We start from the raw sequence: 18,570 nt of genomic DNA on the forward strand, positions 1-18,570 counted from the left end.
AAGTCGCTCATCAAATGTAGGTTATATAGCTTTGTTACATCATTAAAGCATGTTTTTACTGTTTCAATAATATTGCTCTCTCGTAATATTGTAATTTTCTTCTAGCACAATTACGCAATGCAATTTCCTACGTCATGATCATTACGTCAAGTATCATTACGTCTTTTACCAAAACGTCGAAAAAAGTCACCTGTCAATTGTCAAACCGAATTTCTAGGTTATATAGCTTTGTTGTGTTTGGATTTAATATTCTATTCCTGTCAAAACTTGAAAAAAGTTTTAATATCTTATTATTATGTCTTTATATTCATGTTGTCCATAATACAAATTTTCCCATTTCCAAGTATCTTAACGTATTTTTTAATTATTTATAAGCTCTCTAAATTGGTCCCTGCCATATTCATTCCAAATGACTAAACTACTAATATACCGGCTCGATGACACGGCTGAGAAGGACTGCATAGTTTCCCTGTCTCAAGGTGAACACATTATAGGCAGAGGGAGTCTTTTACAGGTAATAAAAACAGGAGGTAGAAACTCAATGTTTTAGCACTCAAAATATTCTAGAGATTTAAATGATTGAGAAATTTCTGATTAAACTTATAGCCCTATAATTTTCTATAAAGGTTTAATTTACTTGTTTAATTATTGGACAATTGATACCTTAAAAGAATCTGGTATTTTTCCTGTGGAAAAAATACAGTTTGGACATCTTTTCCGTTTTAGGGTGTGCAACTCTTTACACTCCCTAGATATATGCAAGAGTTGATATTACCAAAATGTATAAGAATACATAGGGTCAACTGGGGTAATTATGGACGATTTTTAATGTTTTGACTTGATAAACGATTTTTGTGGACATCACGCATTATGTTATAGATGTAAATTAGCCGTCACATAGCTCATAGTATCTTCTTTGATAATTACTAGTGGTTTTCTGTAATTACAAGTCACATTAAGATAAAAAAAATATATTCAACATGGTTGTCCGTTTACATTTGCCCCTACTCTTTAGGGGTAACTGTAAACAAGCATGTCTTGACACATTTACTCTACCAGAAAAAACCTGGGGCAAATTAATTTAAACGAACTATATAAAGTCTCTGTGTAGCAAAGTATTTTTTTATATAAGTCATGTTTACATTTACCCCAAAATAATGTGACCTTAAAGGTTTTGCTTGCAATATAAATGAAAAATTGAGATAAAAGTAGATATTTTCCAACAGTTCTGTTTACTTTAACTAAAACTAAACTATTTTTGAGAATGCTAATAAAAGAAATTTATTCTAAGTATGTAATTATAATAATATTATAGGTATAAAAAATTAGTTTTGCTCATAAACAGGAACTATTGCTGGAAAGTTGTATAGTATTGTCTCTCCCTTCATTTGAATGCCATGATCGGAAAGCACACCAATGATTTGATTCAAGGTTATATAACCGACATCAGTTTCAACAATGTTGAAAAGCATTTTTGATGCATCCCAGGATTTAAGACCAGTCACTTTGATTTCCGTTAATTTTTCATCCACAGCTTCAATTAAACACACATATTTAAAAAGAGTAGTCTTTCTCTTTCCACCTTTGAACTGCACAAGAATAAATTTCCCTGTGGACAAGTCTGAACTCTCGACTGTTTTAAGCTCTATATCTTGTTTTTCCGGTTCTGCCCAATCTATTTCATCATCAGTATCACCTAGACTTATTTCTCTATCAGAACTTTCCGACTCTGCAACTGGTTCACATCTCATTCAATTTCGGCTCTAACTTTTTGTTGTCCGTTTTCGGATTAGCCTTTTCTTTTCCTTTATTTTTCTTTTTCTCTTAGTCTTTCCAAGACTTAGTTGGTTGTTAATACTTCTCCATATCTTTGTTGCTTTAATCTCGGTATGAATCGGAATATCTTCACGGCGGCTGAGTGGCAAGAAAATGTTGGTAATTTCTGTCGATTTACTGATAGACGATGACGTCGATGGTTGTGGACTATAGGTAGATGCCACTAATAATTTTTGGTAGTCAGTTGACGATGTAGAAGGCTGCTGTTGGCTTTCAGCTGATGACACTGAATGATATTGACTACAACATGATGAAGTTGAAGGCATTTAATCGCCGACCGTGGGTAGAAGTGGGTTTGGTTCAGAAATTGCAACAACAGTTGATTTAGAGGATACTGGTTGAATAATAATAGCATCGGATGTTACAGATTTCGGAGCTTTGAGGGCAGCTTCGTATTTGGCCAAGTCTTCTGGTGTAAATTCATTTTGTGGGAATTTGTTCCGATCAACTGGGTATACGCCAGTATTTTAAAATCCAGATATTATATTACTAGAAACCATAGACTCTTGCCAAGTAATTCGGTATATTTTTCCTTAGTTAGCCGTCCACACCCTCGTCCCATTTCTTCCTTACCAAACTTCACCAATTGTTTATTCCAGTTCACCTTTAAGGGTCCGAAGACACACTTGTTCAAAGGCGGAAGCTTATCCGTAAGATGGCTTGGAAACTTTATCAAAATAATATTGTTGTGCATTGCCTCTTCAATAATTCTGACGCTCATATGACTGCTGTGACCATCATATACAACAGTAGAGCTGCTTGATCTAAAAGGTTTTGGGAAGTTCGTAAATTTTTAGTGTGAGGTATAAACCCTGTAGTAAACCACTCGAAAAATTGCGGCTCCTCCATCCATCCATTAGTGGAGACCGCATATAGAGTTCCTGGATAGGCGCTATTGGAAGTCCAACGAGCCTGAACTCCAGCTCCCTTGAATACGATGAGCGATGGAAGTGCTTTTCCATCAGCAGAAACACATCCTAAGACTGTCGTCGACTCTCTTCCAGATATCCGGCACAGGGCCTTTCTCTCCAATTGCCCTAATATGATAGGGATCATTATTAAAACCTGACTCGTCAGCATTAAAAATAAAGCTTCCTTTATCATCTAAATTATTTTCATCAATGATTTGTCAGGTCATCAAAAAAATGGTAGATGATCTCAGGTTTTCTAGCATCCTTCCGCAGTTTTTGCAAATATTCTGGTTTCTTAAGAGACAGTTCAGGATGTCTTCTCATGAATGAGTAGTACCAGCCTTTTTCCGGTACTCCATTTTTAAATGGTATTCTTAAACCTTTTGCATTAACATACTCTCCAACCAGTTGTCTAAGTTCTGCTTTGTCACATGATAGACCCATCGCAGTACGTGCCAATAAACATTTCACTATTTCATTTTCGATATCTGAGGATAAAACTTGGGAACATCCACCCTTTGTCACATTTAATGGACTCTTTCTTCCTCCTATCCTTTGGCAAATATCATCTGGGAACACCATAGAACGTTTCTGCTTGACGATACGTTTTATTTTTATTTTGGACATCTGAAACGGCATTCGCAACATCTTCGGTTGTATAAGAAGGTGCTTCTTTTTTCCTTACATAAGTACAAGGCGACTTTACACTGCAACAAAACAAAGAAATTACTCATTTTACATAAATTATCGGCGAGATCCTAATTTTATTATATTTACAATTACCCCAAAAGTGTGTATACATTTCCCCCAAGAACAAATTTATTAGGGGGAAATGTAAACACTGAATTATTTTAGTGATTATAAAATTTGTCGACAGACAGGCGTAAAATAGACACAATAGTATAACAAACAATGTCCAAATGAAAAATCTAACTTACCTCGATGATTTGCATTCGAAAACTTCAGTGCCGAAATTCAACATAAAACCACCAAACACATCAAATTGCATCAGCCAACTAATGCAAGAAGAGCACAAACAGGAGTAAAATTTCGAGGGAAACCCAGTTCGCCCGACGTCGGCACGACTCGAATAGTGAGCTTCGCGCCAAATTTGAAATCTAAATGTTGTTGTGTTTCTTATTTCAGATGTGTCTACAATTACCCCAGTTTACATCTACCCCAATTGACCCTACAAACTAAAAATAATTTCTTTTACAAAAAGAGGTCTGCAATATGGATTATTTATGATATCAACAGCTACAAAAACTACTTGCAGATACTCAGAGTTTACTTAAAAAAGTATAATTTATTATACATCTTATAGCTAGTATATTGTAACAAATATATCTGAAAGCTCATTTTTGAAGAAAAAACTCAAGGTTATTAAATACCGGCTACATATTCTCAAAAACCAACTATCAAGGCAAAATAATGATCTGATCTGGATAAGGCATGCACCAGTATTTTATTTTTACTGCAAAACATTTAGATGGAATTATTTTTGGAGGTATGTTTCCATTCACTATGTAACACTCTGTAAACTGTTCTCATTGTATTGATCACATATATTATGTATGATTAAAATTATTAAAAGAGACTCCTCTAAATCCATAATAGCCATCATTAATACCTAAGTAGAGACCTTACAAAAGACTGAAAAATTACCTTATGCTGACTTACCCCCAAACCAGTTTCTCCACCTTTTTGGATAGACCTATGGGATAATTAGCTCCCTAGGTCACTTAATGAAGTGAAATAACTTTTGCTAATTTAAGACATGAGCAATTCTATCACTTAATAATAAAAATAGGTTTTGATTACTAAAGCTCATTATGATAAGTGTTATAAACAGATAATCTGTTTGCCACAAATATTATTATTTCTTTATTGATATTTTTACTGATGGTCCAACAAGTTTGCTTTTTCGCTAATCTTTAATGCTAGTAGAATAATGAATAAAATCACTTCTAGATCAATGACAAGAGAGTATCAAGGAAACATGCCTTAATACAAGTAACTGGGCAAAACATAACATTAACATCTGTAAGTATGGTTTCTCTTAATTCATGTACTAGGTTTTAACATCCTAGTATTTTACAGACACATGAAAACCCTTGCTTTTTTAAAGCTGACAAGGGTAAAGCACTCACTATAATAAGAAAAGACCAAAAAAACCCCATTGAGGATGGCGATCAATTTGCCTTGTTACCTGATGACTTGTGGTTCAGGGTCCGGGTAGAAAACGAAAAAAATGAGAATGCTTTTTATGGTAAAAGACTGTTGGAAGATGTAGTCAGTAGTGACATCAATAGTAAAAAAACTAAATTAATGGAAACAGAAATACAACAAACTGACCATACATCACCACAAGAAGATGATTGGAATTTTCAGATTTCTGAATTTGAAGCCGACACTGCATCAACATCACTTAAAGAAGTAAAAACCTCTAGAAGTACTGAAGAAGTTACACTCAACACTGAAGAAGAACCCATGAAAGTAATAGAGTCACCTCCACCTGTAATAGTTAATAATGAGGCAGAGCAAGTTAAAGAAGATAAACCAGCCACTGAAATCAAACAGGAGCCTGAAGAAGTTATTGAAGAAAGGACAATGGAAATAAAGGAGGAACCACAGAGTCAAGAGACACCAGTTGTAGTAGAGGTAAAAGTTGAGCCAGCAGATGTTTTAAATAGAGATGACACACCTCTGCAAAATGTAAATGCTGAGGAAAATGCAACTTCAAGTGCTGAAAATCCAGCTCAGACTGACAATACTGATGGGCCAAAGCCAAAGATTTATAGAGATAGATGTTGGTATGGGGATAGATGTTTTAGGTAAGCATGTTTTTTTCTGGTATTCGAGGGTTCATTAAAAGTGTTTTAAAATTATAATACTAAAAATTGTATTTTTGATATTTTAATTAATAATAATCACTAGTTTACAAATTTTCACTTTTAAAAATGTACCTTGACAAAAAGGAGTTTTTAAGACCAATTTAAAAACGCCCAAAATGACGATTGTTTTCAAAGAACGTTACAAGATTATTTGGAATCAAATACTTACTACCGAACTGTAACTAACGTATTACCGAGGAAAACTCTATAGTGAATTTTTTTGGTTTTCTTGAATGTAGTTTTTCGAATTTAACGAAAACTTCTATCAACAAACCTTTGAAATTGGAATGGGTAATTGTATTGCCAATTTATTCAGATTTACAAATACTTGTCTGGCTAAACTATTTTCTTCTATGGCATTTTTTTAACAGGTATGTCAACAATGTCTTGATTTCTGTGCCTACGAGGGGTGATAGCGAGATTCTTTAAGTTTGTAATTCGTTTCACCCAAGACTATAGAACTTAAAGGCAATCAGTTTATTTCATTTTTGGATACTAGAGTATTCAACTACTAAGCCGAGCCTGCACTATAGACGGGTGGAGGGTGAAGATTAGTGGGTAGAGACTAGAGAGTAATATACCTTGGATGCACTAGTTCTTACACATATTATTACAATGACCAATCTAATCAAGTTCAGTCGTAAATTGTAGCTCCCGTGAGTGAGTTTAAAATCATGCCCCTACATTTTTGAGTTTTTTCTTAATTCGTCTGCTGGGTCCCATATAGGTTTGCGTTTAAAAACAGCCGTAATTAATTTTTCCTCTATTTTACTAACAAACACTACCTCGCGCCTGATTGGAAATATCCAACGTGATTGATGTCTGATACTCAGGTGGCTTGCTTGGAGAGTTGCTACGCTGCTTAAGTTGGTGGGAGATCGCAGTGCGGCTGTTCTGGTTAAAACCGCTTGTCGGAAACATACCTTACGGGTTATTTGGAGGGTTGCTTAGCGCCTGGCTACCCACTACCCTCTAGGTAACTTGCTTGCAATGCGGCATCAGGTCTAGAGATATTTATTTTAACTGTATTGATTTACAACTAGTTAAATCTCGCGCCAATATTCCGAACTTTACTTCACTGAAGTGACAACTGACTACAATCAGCGATGCAGCTCCTTATACGCCTACTCGGCAGAACCCTGTTCCGGAGGATTTCCCTTTAACATTCGAGATGTCGTGCGGTGTCTCACTTGCGTCATTCTGGAAAATCAGCTGGTGTTTACAATGTCCTTACAATATACAAAATTCCTTGTAACAATTCGGCCTCACATAACTCGAAGAACGTATTAAAGAACACAAAAGAGATGTCCTAAAGAAAAATGTTATTCACCTTACAGCACTAGTTGAACATTTTTCTGACATAACATAAAAATTCTTCACTAACCAAATTAAACACAAGATGAATGAAATGCCACATATTAGGAAACATAATACTGTCAACTTTAGACTGAAAACCTAAGTTCTGCGTACTCAAATTTATAGCTAAATTACCTACTTAAATACCGCAATCAAGGAACAACACTCTAATCCTAAACTATATTTATTATCAGGTATTTACATGCATATATATATACATAAGTACATATATTTCTTCTGTAGTTTTAACAGCTACTACTGAATTCTCTAATTTACCGGTTAGCTTAAATCATATACATATATATATATACAGTGCGAACGTAAAGGTTGGAATAAATTCATTTAAAATTCAGGGGTATGTTCAAAAAAAAAACGCTCGGACATGTCGATTTTTATTTTTAACTGCGGGTTTTCTTACTATAATTTTATGTATACAGGGTGGCCCAAAAATAAGTTACGGTCATCAACGTAATTTTTTTAAATGTAAACACCTATTTTTTTATTTTAGATTTAGGTTCTACATAAAAATTCTAAGTACATTTCATGTACCATGTCCTATACCTAAACTCGACCGTTGACGATTGAACACAATAAAAGGCTATTTTTGGAAGAGTTATTTATATCAAGCAACCTATCAGTTATTGTTTGGTTATTTACATTTGTGGTTGGTGTTTTTGATTGTTAACTTGTCACAATTTGTTGACATCAAATAATTTTGAGTGAATTTAGTTTGATTTAGATGCCTAAGCAAAGTTTTGCTTGTGTTAAGTTTATCAAAAGATAAAATTTAAATTTCAAAAAATGGTACGTCTTAGTGAGCGAGAGCGAATAGAGATTTTGATGATGATTGGTTATGGAAACAGGATGCGCACTCAGATGGAAGTCTGTAAAATTTATCATGCCAAGTATCCTGATAGGCCACGTATATCTCAAAGTACTGTCAGTAAAATAGAACAGACATATCGGGATTTGGGTCATGTCAGGGATAATTATACGAAAGGTCGGTCAAGTATATCAGAAGAGAAGCAACTAAATGTTTTGCTGGCAGTTGAAGAAGATTGCCATAAAACGACTCGCAATATTGCGTTAGAAAATCAGATATCCCAGACATCCGTCGTTAAGTATTTAGGTATAAATAAATGGCACCCTTACAAAGTTCAATTGGTTCATGAACTAAATGAAGATGACCCAGATAGGCGTTTAGAATTTTGTGAGAGACTAATGGACTTGTGCCATGCTAATCCACAATTTTCAAAAAAAATTGTATTTTCTGATGAGGCAACGTTTTATCTTCATGGTAGTGTAAACCGGCAAAACTGCCGATATTGGGCTACTGAAAATCCGCACTGAATGATGGAGTGCCACAGCCAAGTCCCTCAAAAAGTAAATGTTTGGGCGGGGGTGATTGAAAACAGGGTTATAGGGCCCTTTTTCTTTAAAGGATACTTGAATGATGAGAGGTATTTAGAGTTTTTAGAAAATGACTTGGTTCCATGCCTTGCCACTTTATACCCCGATCCAGAAGACCCGGATATATTAGATAATTCCTTATGGTATCAGCAAGATGGAGCTCCAGCCCATTACACTCGACCCGTGCGCCAGTACCTGAATACCGTTTTCCCTGGACGTTGGATTGGTCGGAGGGGTGCAATTGAATGGCCGGCCAGATCGCCGGATCTGACTCCTTTTGATTTTTTTTTGTGGGGGTATCTTAAGTCCAAAGTTTATGTTAATCGGCCAAACAACATTGAAGACTTAAAAATTAGAATAACGGAAGAAATAAGATTGATAGAACCTTCTGTTATCGATAACGTTTTACAAGAATTTCAGCATCGACTGGGATATTGCCAAGAGGTTCGTGGCAGCCATTTTCAACACTTAATAAATTAATTAAAATATTTTTATGTATTCTTGCTTGATATAAATAACTCTTCCAAAAATAGCCTTTTATTGTGTTCAATCGTCAACGGTCGAGTTTAGGTATAGGACATGGTACATGAAATGTACTTAGAATTTGATGTAGAACCTAAATCTAAAATAAAAAATAGGTGTTTACATTTAAAAAAATTACGTTGATGACCGTAACTTATTTTTGGGCCACCCTGTATACATAAAATTATAGTAAGAAAACCCGCAGCTAAAAATAAAAATCGACATGTCCGAGCGTTTTTTTTTTTGAACATACCCCTGAATTTTAAATGAATTTATTCCAACCTTTACGTTCGCACTGTATATTATTATATTGTAAATTGTATTTGCCTTACTTTGTGATATCTACGTTTCTATTCCTGTAATATATGCTATTTTAATTTAACGTAAGAGAACTACAACTTCGGTTTGTGCTTTTCATAGATTTGTCTTCTATCCTATTCCTTTTGTGTTATTCTTGAAGATGGGTTAATTTTTGAAATTAACTAGGTAACTGGTTAGAACCAGGTTAACCAAACTAATCAAAGTAAAATTAACTTAAATATGTATCCTCTACTTTCAGACGGAACCCTAACCACCGACAGCAATTTGCCCACCCTGGAGACCCAGATTACCAGTCAGACCCGGAAGACGACCGTCCTATGTGTCCGTACGGTGCCTCCTGCTACAGGGTGAACCCGGAACACCGCAGAGACTACAAGCACTTGGGAAAACCGGCGCCAAAACCTCCAGCAGGTGTGAACATAGCTTTAAATGTACAACGCGGTTGCGAATTTTGCGAACATTGCCGTAGACAGTGGGGTGGGGATGGGGGTGGTGGCAAAGAGGGATACGAAAGTGACGCGTGATATGAACCTCGTTTTTAAATGACCATTTTTTATTTAGTTTAAAATCAATATGTAGAAGCAATATTTAAAATAGGTACCTAATTTTAAATGATTTAGTTTTATTGTATCAAATAAGCATAAACATAAGGAAAAGTACTACATGATACTCCGAAAAGTAGAGAAAAGTGAGGCAGCGAGAAAATCAGCAAAAACTATTTTTTTGTTTACTTTCACAAAAAATTGCTTCTTTATATTAAGTAAACCAGGAAAACTTGTTGGAAAATAGATCCTTACGCCCCGAATATTTTATACTTATAAGGTAAGGGTGTACAAAATGACATAGGGTTTTCAAAAATCAAAATTGTCTATGAACAAAAAATATTTTAATTCTACAAAAGTAACAAAAAAATACAGGCATCTCTACTCTATTTTCCAAAATAAAAATCACTAAAAAAACTCAAAAAGAAATTCTTATTTTAAAGTATTTAATTTAAAAAGGTAAAAGTCCGTTTTACCCTCCTAAGTGGATAAAATGACATACCTATTAAATATTGCCAAAAATTTCTGTAGAAAATTAATTATCGCAACACAGTTCACAAATAAACATCTTAGTTTTTTTGTCGACTCCAGCACACTCAGCGTGTGCCCATTTCGAGCAAGAACAACATTGCAGCCAAATTTCCTTTGCCTTTGACCTTTTAAATTCTTCCACACAGTAAATGCAAGTACAATCTTCGTCGTCTTCTATTAAGAATGGGTTGTTTTCAGAGTCAGTGTCAACAAATACCTTTTTAGTTGCAGCTCTTTTTTTATTTTCGACTGTGGGTGTAGTTCTTGATTTTGCTTCCTCCAAATTTGGAGTAGAATTTAGCACGGTAGTTCCCTGACGCTTTCTCGGCTTCCTCTTTCCCTGGCCTGAGATAAATTGCGTTACAACTCTGCCTGGGTGTGCCTTAAGCCACTTGGTTATAGCTTGATCGAAATAGGTTTTTAAGGGACCGAAGAATGAAACATCAAGGGGCTGCAGTCGGTGGGTGCAGTGAGGAGGCAAGCAGAGCAGAACAATACCATGTTCTTTGGAGAAAATCAGACCATCAAGGTACTTATGGCTGGAATGGCCATCAACAATTAAAAGCACCTTTTCGTCTGATGAGGCCGTCGTAAATTTTTGAAAATGTTTTAACCATTGCGAAAATACTGGTCCAGTCATCCAACCAGACTCCTGAGCAATGCCAAGAGTCCCTGGGGGAGCATTATCAGTAAGTTCGTTCTTCAAGTTTTCTCTGGGAAATATTAAGGGTGGTGGGATAAAATTACCATTGGAACTCATGCAGCAAACAACGGTTACATGGGATCCCCTTTCGGCAATGGTTATGGCTCCTACTTGCTTACGACCTGTTGTTGCAAATATTTTTTGAGGCTTTTGCACAGTAGAGAGTGCTGATTCATCGACGTTATATATGTTAAGTGGGTTGATATTTTTTTTTGTAATCACCTTTGCTAGAATCTCAAAAAAAACGAATAACTTGTGGTTTGTTAAAAGCCTGGGCTGTGTAAGCAGATGTCGCCTCTGGCTTACGTAATGCTATTACGATTTCTTCTTCGGAATTCTCGCAGCCAATCTTTTCCTGCTGTTTTCTTCTCACGGTTAAAGTTGTGTTAAAAGCCATTTGTAAATGCTAACTGATAGGCCAAGCTTAACATATCCTTCCTTGTGAGTCCAAAAAATCGTGACTCTAGAAGTTTTAGATGTTCAACTAACTGCCGTTCTACTTCTGGTGGGAAAGTAGGCTTAAATCTACCGAGTCATTTTTTCCCCGTCTTTATTGTTTTATTTGTTTTTAAAGCATGTCTTCGTAGGATTGCTTGTGGTACCCCGTAAGTCTTAGATGCCTTTAACCAACCCATTTCACCATTATTGACCGCTTCTATGGATTTTAACATCGAATCTGTACTCCATGACTGCCTATTTGTCTTTCTTTCGTACAATCGGGGCATGACAATCTGCAATAAGTAATAAAAAAAATATTTCTATAAGTCGGGCAAAATGACATACTATGTCATTTTAGCCGACAACACACTATGTCATTTTACACGACTAGAGAAAACAAAAAAAAATTCTAATATTTTCCTTATTCCTCTTGTAAATCTCTTATTACTAAATGTTAAAAAAAATAGTTTAAATAATCAGTTAAAATAAAACAACTTACCTAGCGAAATGTTGTCTAGTATTATAACCAAATTAAACAAAGCGCGAAAAATATTTTTGCACCACAAATTTAGAAATATCGAGCGTACACCTCCGTTAGTGAGCAGAGACAAACTGAAGTGGTTGGAACCTGTTGGGTAAATAATTTATGATCTAATTTCTTACGACGTTAGCAAGTTACATATAATAAGTATGTCATTTTACCCCACTATGTCGTTTTGTACACCTTTCCCCTATACTTAACTAGGTTGTTATTAGTGGTGTCCAGCTTAAGATTCTTCTCCTTTTTTTTGGGAATATCACCTATGTGGTAATTAGTTGTCGGACTTACATTGCAATAATCATTTTTGCAAAGAACTAGCCTAAACCCGTGGAATGAATTATCGACGTTGTGTAAGTAGTAGCGAATGACGTCGAAAAGCAAAGGGCGCTGCGCGAGAACGATTAAATATATATCCTCTTCAGTCCACACGTCCAGCCCGCTGTACATTTTTCAAAATATATTAGTACGGGCTCACGACGACTTAACGTGATTTGGAGCCCGCCGTGCAGCGGACTGGACGTCATTACATACGCCAAAAAATATTTGACAACGTTGGATTTTTTTCAGTTTTGTTTTGACGGAACAGGTGTTGTGTTGTAGTAAATCATGGCGTCGTATCAGAAACTAGGTAATATTTGCATTATTTTCGATTGTTTTGATAAAATACTGATTAAAATCAAATAAATTGACTGCTATTTAGTAAATCAACAAATATACGTACAGAAAATGTAACGTCGCTCTACAGAGTGTTCGGCTTTTGATTTTGTGCGGTATTTTGGACGTCGGGACTGTATTTGGTTCAAGTTTTTACTTTTTACCCAAAAATTTTAAATTTTATTGTTGTTATTATTTCGTCTTTTTTTTAAGGTGGTATGCAACCACTGACGGATAAAGATCTTGAAGAGATTCTAAATGACAGTGACTTCTACTTGAGCGATGATGATGAGGAAATCACCGCCGAAAACAGTGAATCAATTGAGGAAAATGATAGTGAAGACGACGAGCCGGCGCCGGCAGACGCAGATTCGGTTTCTGATACCATTGAAGAGGAGTCTGATGACGATAATGTTCCCTTATCCAGAATAAGAGAGCAAGTTCTCCAGGAGCAAACAAAAAAGAAAACCGCAAAATTAAAATATCAAAGAAATGTTTTTGAAAGTCGAGAAGGTGTCTACCTTGATCCGGAATGGCAGTTACAAGATGATCATGAGTATTGGACACCCCTGAACTATTTTTATGAATACTTTCCAGATTATTTTTGGAAAAATTTATCAGAACAAAGTAATATTCGTGCCATGCAAGCAAATGAAAAAAAACCACTAAAGTCAACAGCAAAAGAATATCGAATATTGACTGGAATACATATTTTAATGGGCATTTTTGGACTCCCACGGCTGCAGTTGTATTTTATGAAGGGAATTGAAATATCTTGCATTACTCAGCTACCTAGAGACCGTATTTTTGAATGAAGAAATTTTCTACATGTTGTTAACAATCTTAGTGTTTCAAATGAGGTAAAGCAGTCAAATCGGCTATGGAAAGTTCAACCTATCATCGATGCGATTCGTAAAAAGTGTATTACTTTACCAAGGAGTAAAGAATTGAGCATCGACGAGCAGATGATCCCCTTCACAGGCACTACTGCTCTCCGACAGTACGTTAAAAACAAGCCGAATCCAGTAGGACTCAAAAATTTTGTTTTAGCTACACCTTTCGGGCTGGTTTTAGATTTTATGATTTATCAAGGTGCAAAAACTTGGCCAGATGGTTTTCCCGATCAAAATTTGGGAATAGGTGGATCGGTTGTAAAGAAGCTTTCAGAAGATTTGTCGCCAGGGCACATAATTTATTTTGATCGTTACTTTACTTCAGTCAAGCTACTGGATCATTTATTAACAAAAGGAATTTTGGGAACAGGGACAATTATGAACAACAGAATTCCGCGAGATCTTAGGAGCAAAATAAAAAATGATAAAGAGCTCCTCTCGAATGGTCGTGGTTCCTTTGATGAGTTTGTGCGAGAAGACAAAAAAATGACCATTCTGAAATGGATGGACAATAGATCAGTAACAATGGCATCAACATCTTCAGGCTCTGCGCCAGTAACAGAAGTACGCCGATGGGACAAGAAAAATAATAAGTACCTTCTTGTTTCATGTCCAAACTCTGTCACTAGTTATAACCATTCTATGGGAGGAATGGTCATGTGTGATAGACTAATATCTTACTATCGCATCTGTATGCGAACAAAAAAATGGCCGGTAAGAGTTTTCTGGCATTTTGTGGACTTGGCAATTACAAATTCGTGGGTTGAATACCGCCAAGACTGCTTCGCTCGTGGAGATAGAAAAAACTCTATCATGGATTTACTTGAATTTAAACTGTATATCGGGAAATCTCTTGCCCTTGGGGCACAAGCAAAAGGTTTTCAAGATCCAACTTCTTCATTAGATGAAGAAACAAGTCAACCTGCTAAAAAATGCAAGAAGTCAGAGATGCCACCAAGAGATGTCAGGACCACTGGTAATGAACATCTACCAATATGCAGTGTTAATAACAAAAATTCCTATATGCGCTGCCGTAATCAAGGCTGTACATCTTTTTGTGTGAAATGTAAGCTTTATTTATGCATTTCTCCAGAGAGGCAATGGTTTTTGTGAGTTTCATAATTAGAGACTTAAGTCCAATTGTCCAAAATACTGGACATGTCATATTTTTTTCTGTAGTAATTTTTTTTTGTAAAATTTTTTTTTTGCTTTTTTTAAATCCTAATAAACCTATTTTATTAAAAGTTTCACATAAAAAAGTAAAACAATTCCTTGGTACTGAAGAGGATATAATACGTAGTAAAATAACAGTGCAATTTTCTTAAAATTAAAAATTCTTTATATTTATTACCTATACCAAACTCTGATCAAACCTTTGAAAAGTATGCTGGCAGAGAGCCAACTACCTTGAGTAAAGGTATGGAAACCGTTATGATCAGGTGCAGGTAAAAAAACAATATAGCCATACAATTTACAAGTACCGATACAATTTATTGATTAAAATTTATTTAATTTAGAATGAATAATATTATATTTATCATTATTTCGTAATGCTTTTTGGCTGGTAGTCCTAAACGGACAAACCAAAAAAATTTAAAGTTATTTTGTTGGTTGCAGATTTTGAGGCTCTTTACATTTCTTACACATTTTTTCTCTGAGATAATTAAATAAAAATAATTAGAAAATCCAATATTTGACCCTATTAAAAATTAAATGGGATTTCCTATGTCCCGCTTGGCAGTATAACACCCTGTATATTATAATAGATTTTATTTGCTTTACTTATATTTATAGATAGGGTATTAGCATATATCTGTAAATGAGTGTTCTTTCATGCTGCAGCCCTTATTAAAATTGATCTTCGAACTTAAGAAGCAGAGGTTCTAAAAGGTAAGTTGAATGTCCTAATACGCTTTTGGAACTTCTGCATTTTTATATCTGAATTAACCCTCTCTTCTTCCAGGGCAGCCTGTGCCTCCAGGTCCGATTCCCCCCAAAAAGAAAGATACTCCCAAGAAGAAACGTGCCACCAAGAAACCAAAAAAACAGCAATCCTTTGATGGTGAGGACGATTATGATTACGATGATCCCTTCCTCAACGATGACTCCAGCGATGATTTCGAGCCGACTGACTCAGAGTCCGACTTGGATGACTCGCACGACTCCAACGCATGTACTGAGGAGTCCCAGGACCAGAGAAGAATGTTGAAGGAAGCAAAGAAATTTTTAAAGGCCGATAAGACAGATGAAGATGATTGATGTTTATTACAGATTTATATACAATTTGCTTGTAAAGTGATTTATATTTTATTAATAAATGCGCTATTAAAAATTTGTTTTTTTTAAATTTATAAAGACTATGTACTTATTTATAGATAGTCATGTTTGCAGGATTATTTTTCATATTTGCATCTATACATACTAGAATGCATATTGTAGTCGAAAAAAATCTTTTAAAACAGAAGTTAATTGGCTTCTCTATTATCTTTTGACTTGTGAACAAAATTAAAAAAGCTGCTGGCAAAACCATAGTTTACTTTTTTAGTAAAAAGTTTTTACAATTTTTATCACCTATAATTGGACATAGTTATGCATAACGCGACCAAGCGCCAAATTCGTTTTTTTTGTTATTATTGTGTCATTTGACGGCCAAATACCATGTTTATCTACGAAAAAAATCTCAAGCGTTAGAAATGTATAGTTAAGGATATATTTTAAATTAAACTAAGCGCCAAACGGTTAATAACACTAGTTGAATTTTACATAAAACGACTAAATGCCACGAAATTGCATAGGTCAATAAACGCCATGATACTGGGCGCTTGGCTTAGTAATGCAAATAGCAGTTAAGTTCGGTCACGTGATCTGGCACCGAAAAATAGGTAATATATCACGTGATATTTGTCAAATTTTGATCATTTTTCTCGCAGATGCATTTACCGAACTTGGTTAGGAAATATCATCAGACGTTTTTTGAGTGATTTAATTTAAATTTTCAAAAAATGCTGACTGCTATTTTACTAAATCGCGCATATGAAATTAATTTAGAGGTAAGTAGATACCAAACTATCTAGTGCTACGATGAAATGGGGCAGTAATAGAACTTTTTAGATAATCGTTAGTTGTTACAAAAAAACTCTAGTTTTATTTGAAGTATTTTAAGGTATGATATATCTATGCAGTTGTAATTTGCTTAGCTTATTATGTTAGTAAATAAAGTGGTTTAGTTTTACTGTAATTTTGTTGTTTCTTTTACTTTAAAATAAAAAGTGCTTTTACAGGATTTTCTAAAAGATCTGTAAGGGTTTTAAATAGTCACTTTTTCTAACAAAATTTCCAGCTGTTCATAAACTACCTTAATGAAAATAGGGCTGTCAGTCGAAATATATAGTCTAAAAAGAAAATACATGGCATTGCATAAACGCGCTATGCGACAAGTTTGGCGTGTGGTTCAATTTTGTAAAATAAAACACCTAATAATAAGTAAAAAAGCATAACCAGGCTAGGTGACATTTTTTATCGTAACTTCTAAAATTGATTATTTTTTGCTAAAAGCTTACATAGTATAATTTGAAATAGTGTCTTGGATATAGCTTGCAAAAATTAGATCTGTATTAGAATTTATCGATTTTTAGGGGCATTCGAAACTTAATTGTGTTTTCCCACAATTGTTATTCTGGCGGTTGGTCGCGTTATGCATAACTACGTCCAATTTTCTTAAGAAGTATCTTGCAGGCAATTATTTTCTGCAAAAAAAAACGTTTTTAATTAACCTTACCTCCCCACCCACCCTACACAGTACATAGTTTTTTTTTAATTTTTAATATACAGGGAGTTAAACCGTTTCTATAGAGTTATTTTAAGGAGGTTATCTACCAATTAAAATCGCTTAGTCAAAATTACATTAAAATTTATAGTATGAAACAAATATAATAAATAACATAAAACAAGAACTTCTCTGGTCCATGCGTATCATTTTAAAAAATAGGCATTTTGCAGAAGAATTTCTTACTGGTAAGGTGGGTGGGGGGTTAAAGGTTGTTTTGATAAAAAATGCGTTTTTTACTTGTAGGCCATAAAATTGAATAATTCACATTTTTCAATTTATTTTATTCTATAGTATTCTTTATTTCTAATCACTTATAAACAGCATGAAAAGCTTTGTATACTTTTTATCATCAATCTTTTTGAATGGTATTTTTTCTGGAATTTCCTTAGTAAATTACAAAGTTTTTCATTAACCCTACCCTTACCCACCCCACACAAATTACCAGTAAGAAATTGCTTTCAAAAATCATTGTTTTCCAAAATAATATGCATGAATAACAGCTGGTTTCGTGGTTAATATCTAATCTAATAACACTGTCCATTTAAATTTGATTTTTCAAAAGAATTTCATGACATATTTGGTGTAGTAATCGAGTTTAAAAACTAGATATGTAAATCCCATGTCAATGTTGTTAGATGCCGATATTTTCTCACTTTTGTATAGTATATGATATACGTACATATATTCTACAGTTTAATAAATATACCTTGACCATATACAAGTGATAAATATACCCAAACCAAAAATTTACTAAAAAATCGTTGAATAAATATATATTTAACGATAAAAATATATGATGTGTTGCTTGGGTAACATTAAAAATAGTCGAATGTGCATCGACATTAAATTTATCTTTGTACCTCCACGTTCGACCCATTTAACTCAACCATTCGATGTTGGTTATTATGACCTTATGAAGAGGGTGTGGAAAAGTAACCGTTTTCGAAATATTTGACTTTGAAATAATCAATGCATGTGTTTTAAAAAAGTGAACCAATTCTGTAAAATAACTTTTTTCTAATCAAAATATAGTAATTTGCAATAAAATTAAACAGACGAACACTAAATAGGAAACCAACCTGAAATATGGTAGAATGTCATAAAAAACACTTCGTCGATAGTCTCCAATTTTTATGAAAATGTTAAGTAACTTAATTGAACAAGAGATATTTGTTATCAGATTTTGCTT

At 34.5% G+C, this 18,570-nt stretch overlaps 1 protein-coding gene across 1 annotated transcript; it reads left to right on the forward strand.

The window, feature by feature from the left end:
• The first annotated feature begins 242 nt into the window (after window positions 1-242).
• Window positions 243-15,887, forward strand: LOC126739120 (aprataxin and PNK-like factor). Its single transcript, XM_050444648.1, has 5 exons — window positions 243-514; window positions 4,719-4,790; window positions 4,848-5,581; window positions 9,489-9,661; window positions 15,516-15,887. Exons 1-5 carry the CDS (start codon window positions 410-412, stop codon window positions 15,809-15,811), a joined length of 1,380 nt encoding a protein of 459 aa, XP_050300605.1. The 5' UTR covers window positions 243-409; the 3' UTR covers window positions 15,812-15,887.
• Window positions 15,888-18,570: the final 2,683 nt, after the last annotated feature.

The sequence above is a fragment of the Anthonomus grandis genome, chromosome 8, assembly GCF_022605725.1.
Source record: "Anthonomus grandis grandis chromosome 8, icAntGran1.3, whole genome shotgun sequence".
Classification (NCBI taxonomy): domain Eukaryota; kingdom Metazoa; phylum Arthropoda; class Insecta; order Coleoptera; family Curculionidae; genus Anthonomus; species Anthonomus grandis.

Excerpts from the sequence above, each read along its gene's own strand:
- LOC126739120 (XM_050444648.1), top strand. The coding sequence starts at position 410 with ATGACTAAACTACTAATATACCGGCTCGATGACACGGCTGAGAAGGAC. Across the intron at positions 515-4,718 it reads GCAGAGGGAGTCTTTTACAG|ATCAATGACAAGAGAGTATC; the intron begins GTAATAAAAACA and ends AATCACTTCTAG. Across the intron at positions 5,582-9,488 it reads TATGGGGATAGATGTTTTAG|ACGGAACCCTAACCACCGAC; the intron begins GTAAGCATGTTT and ends CTCTACTTTCAG.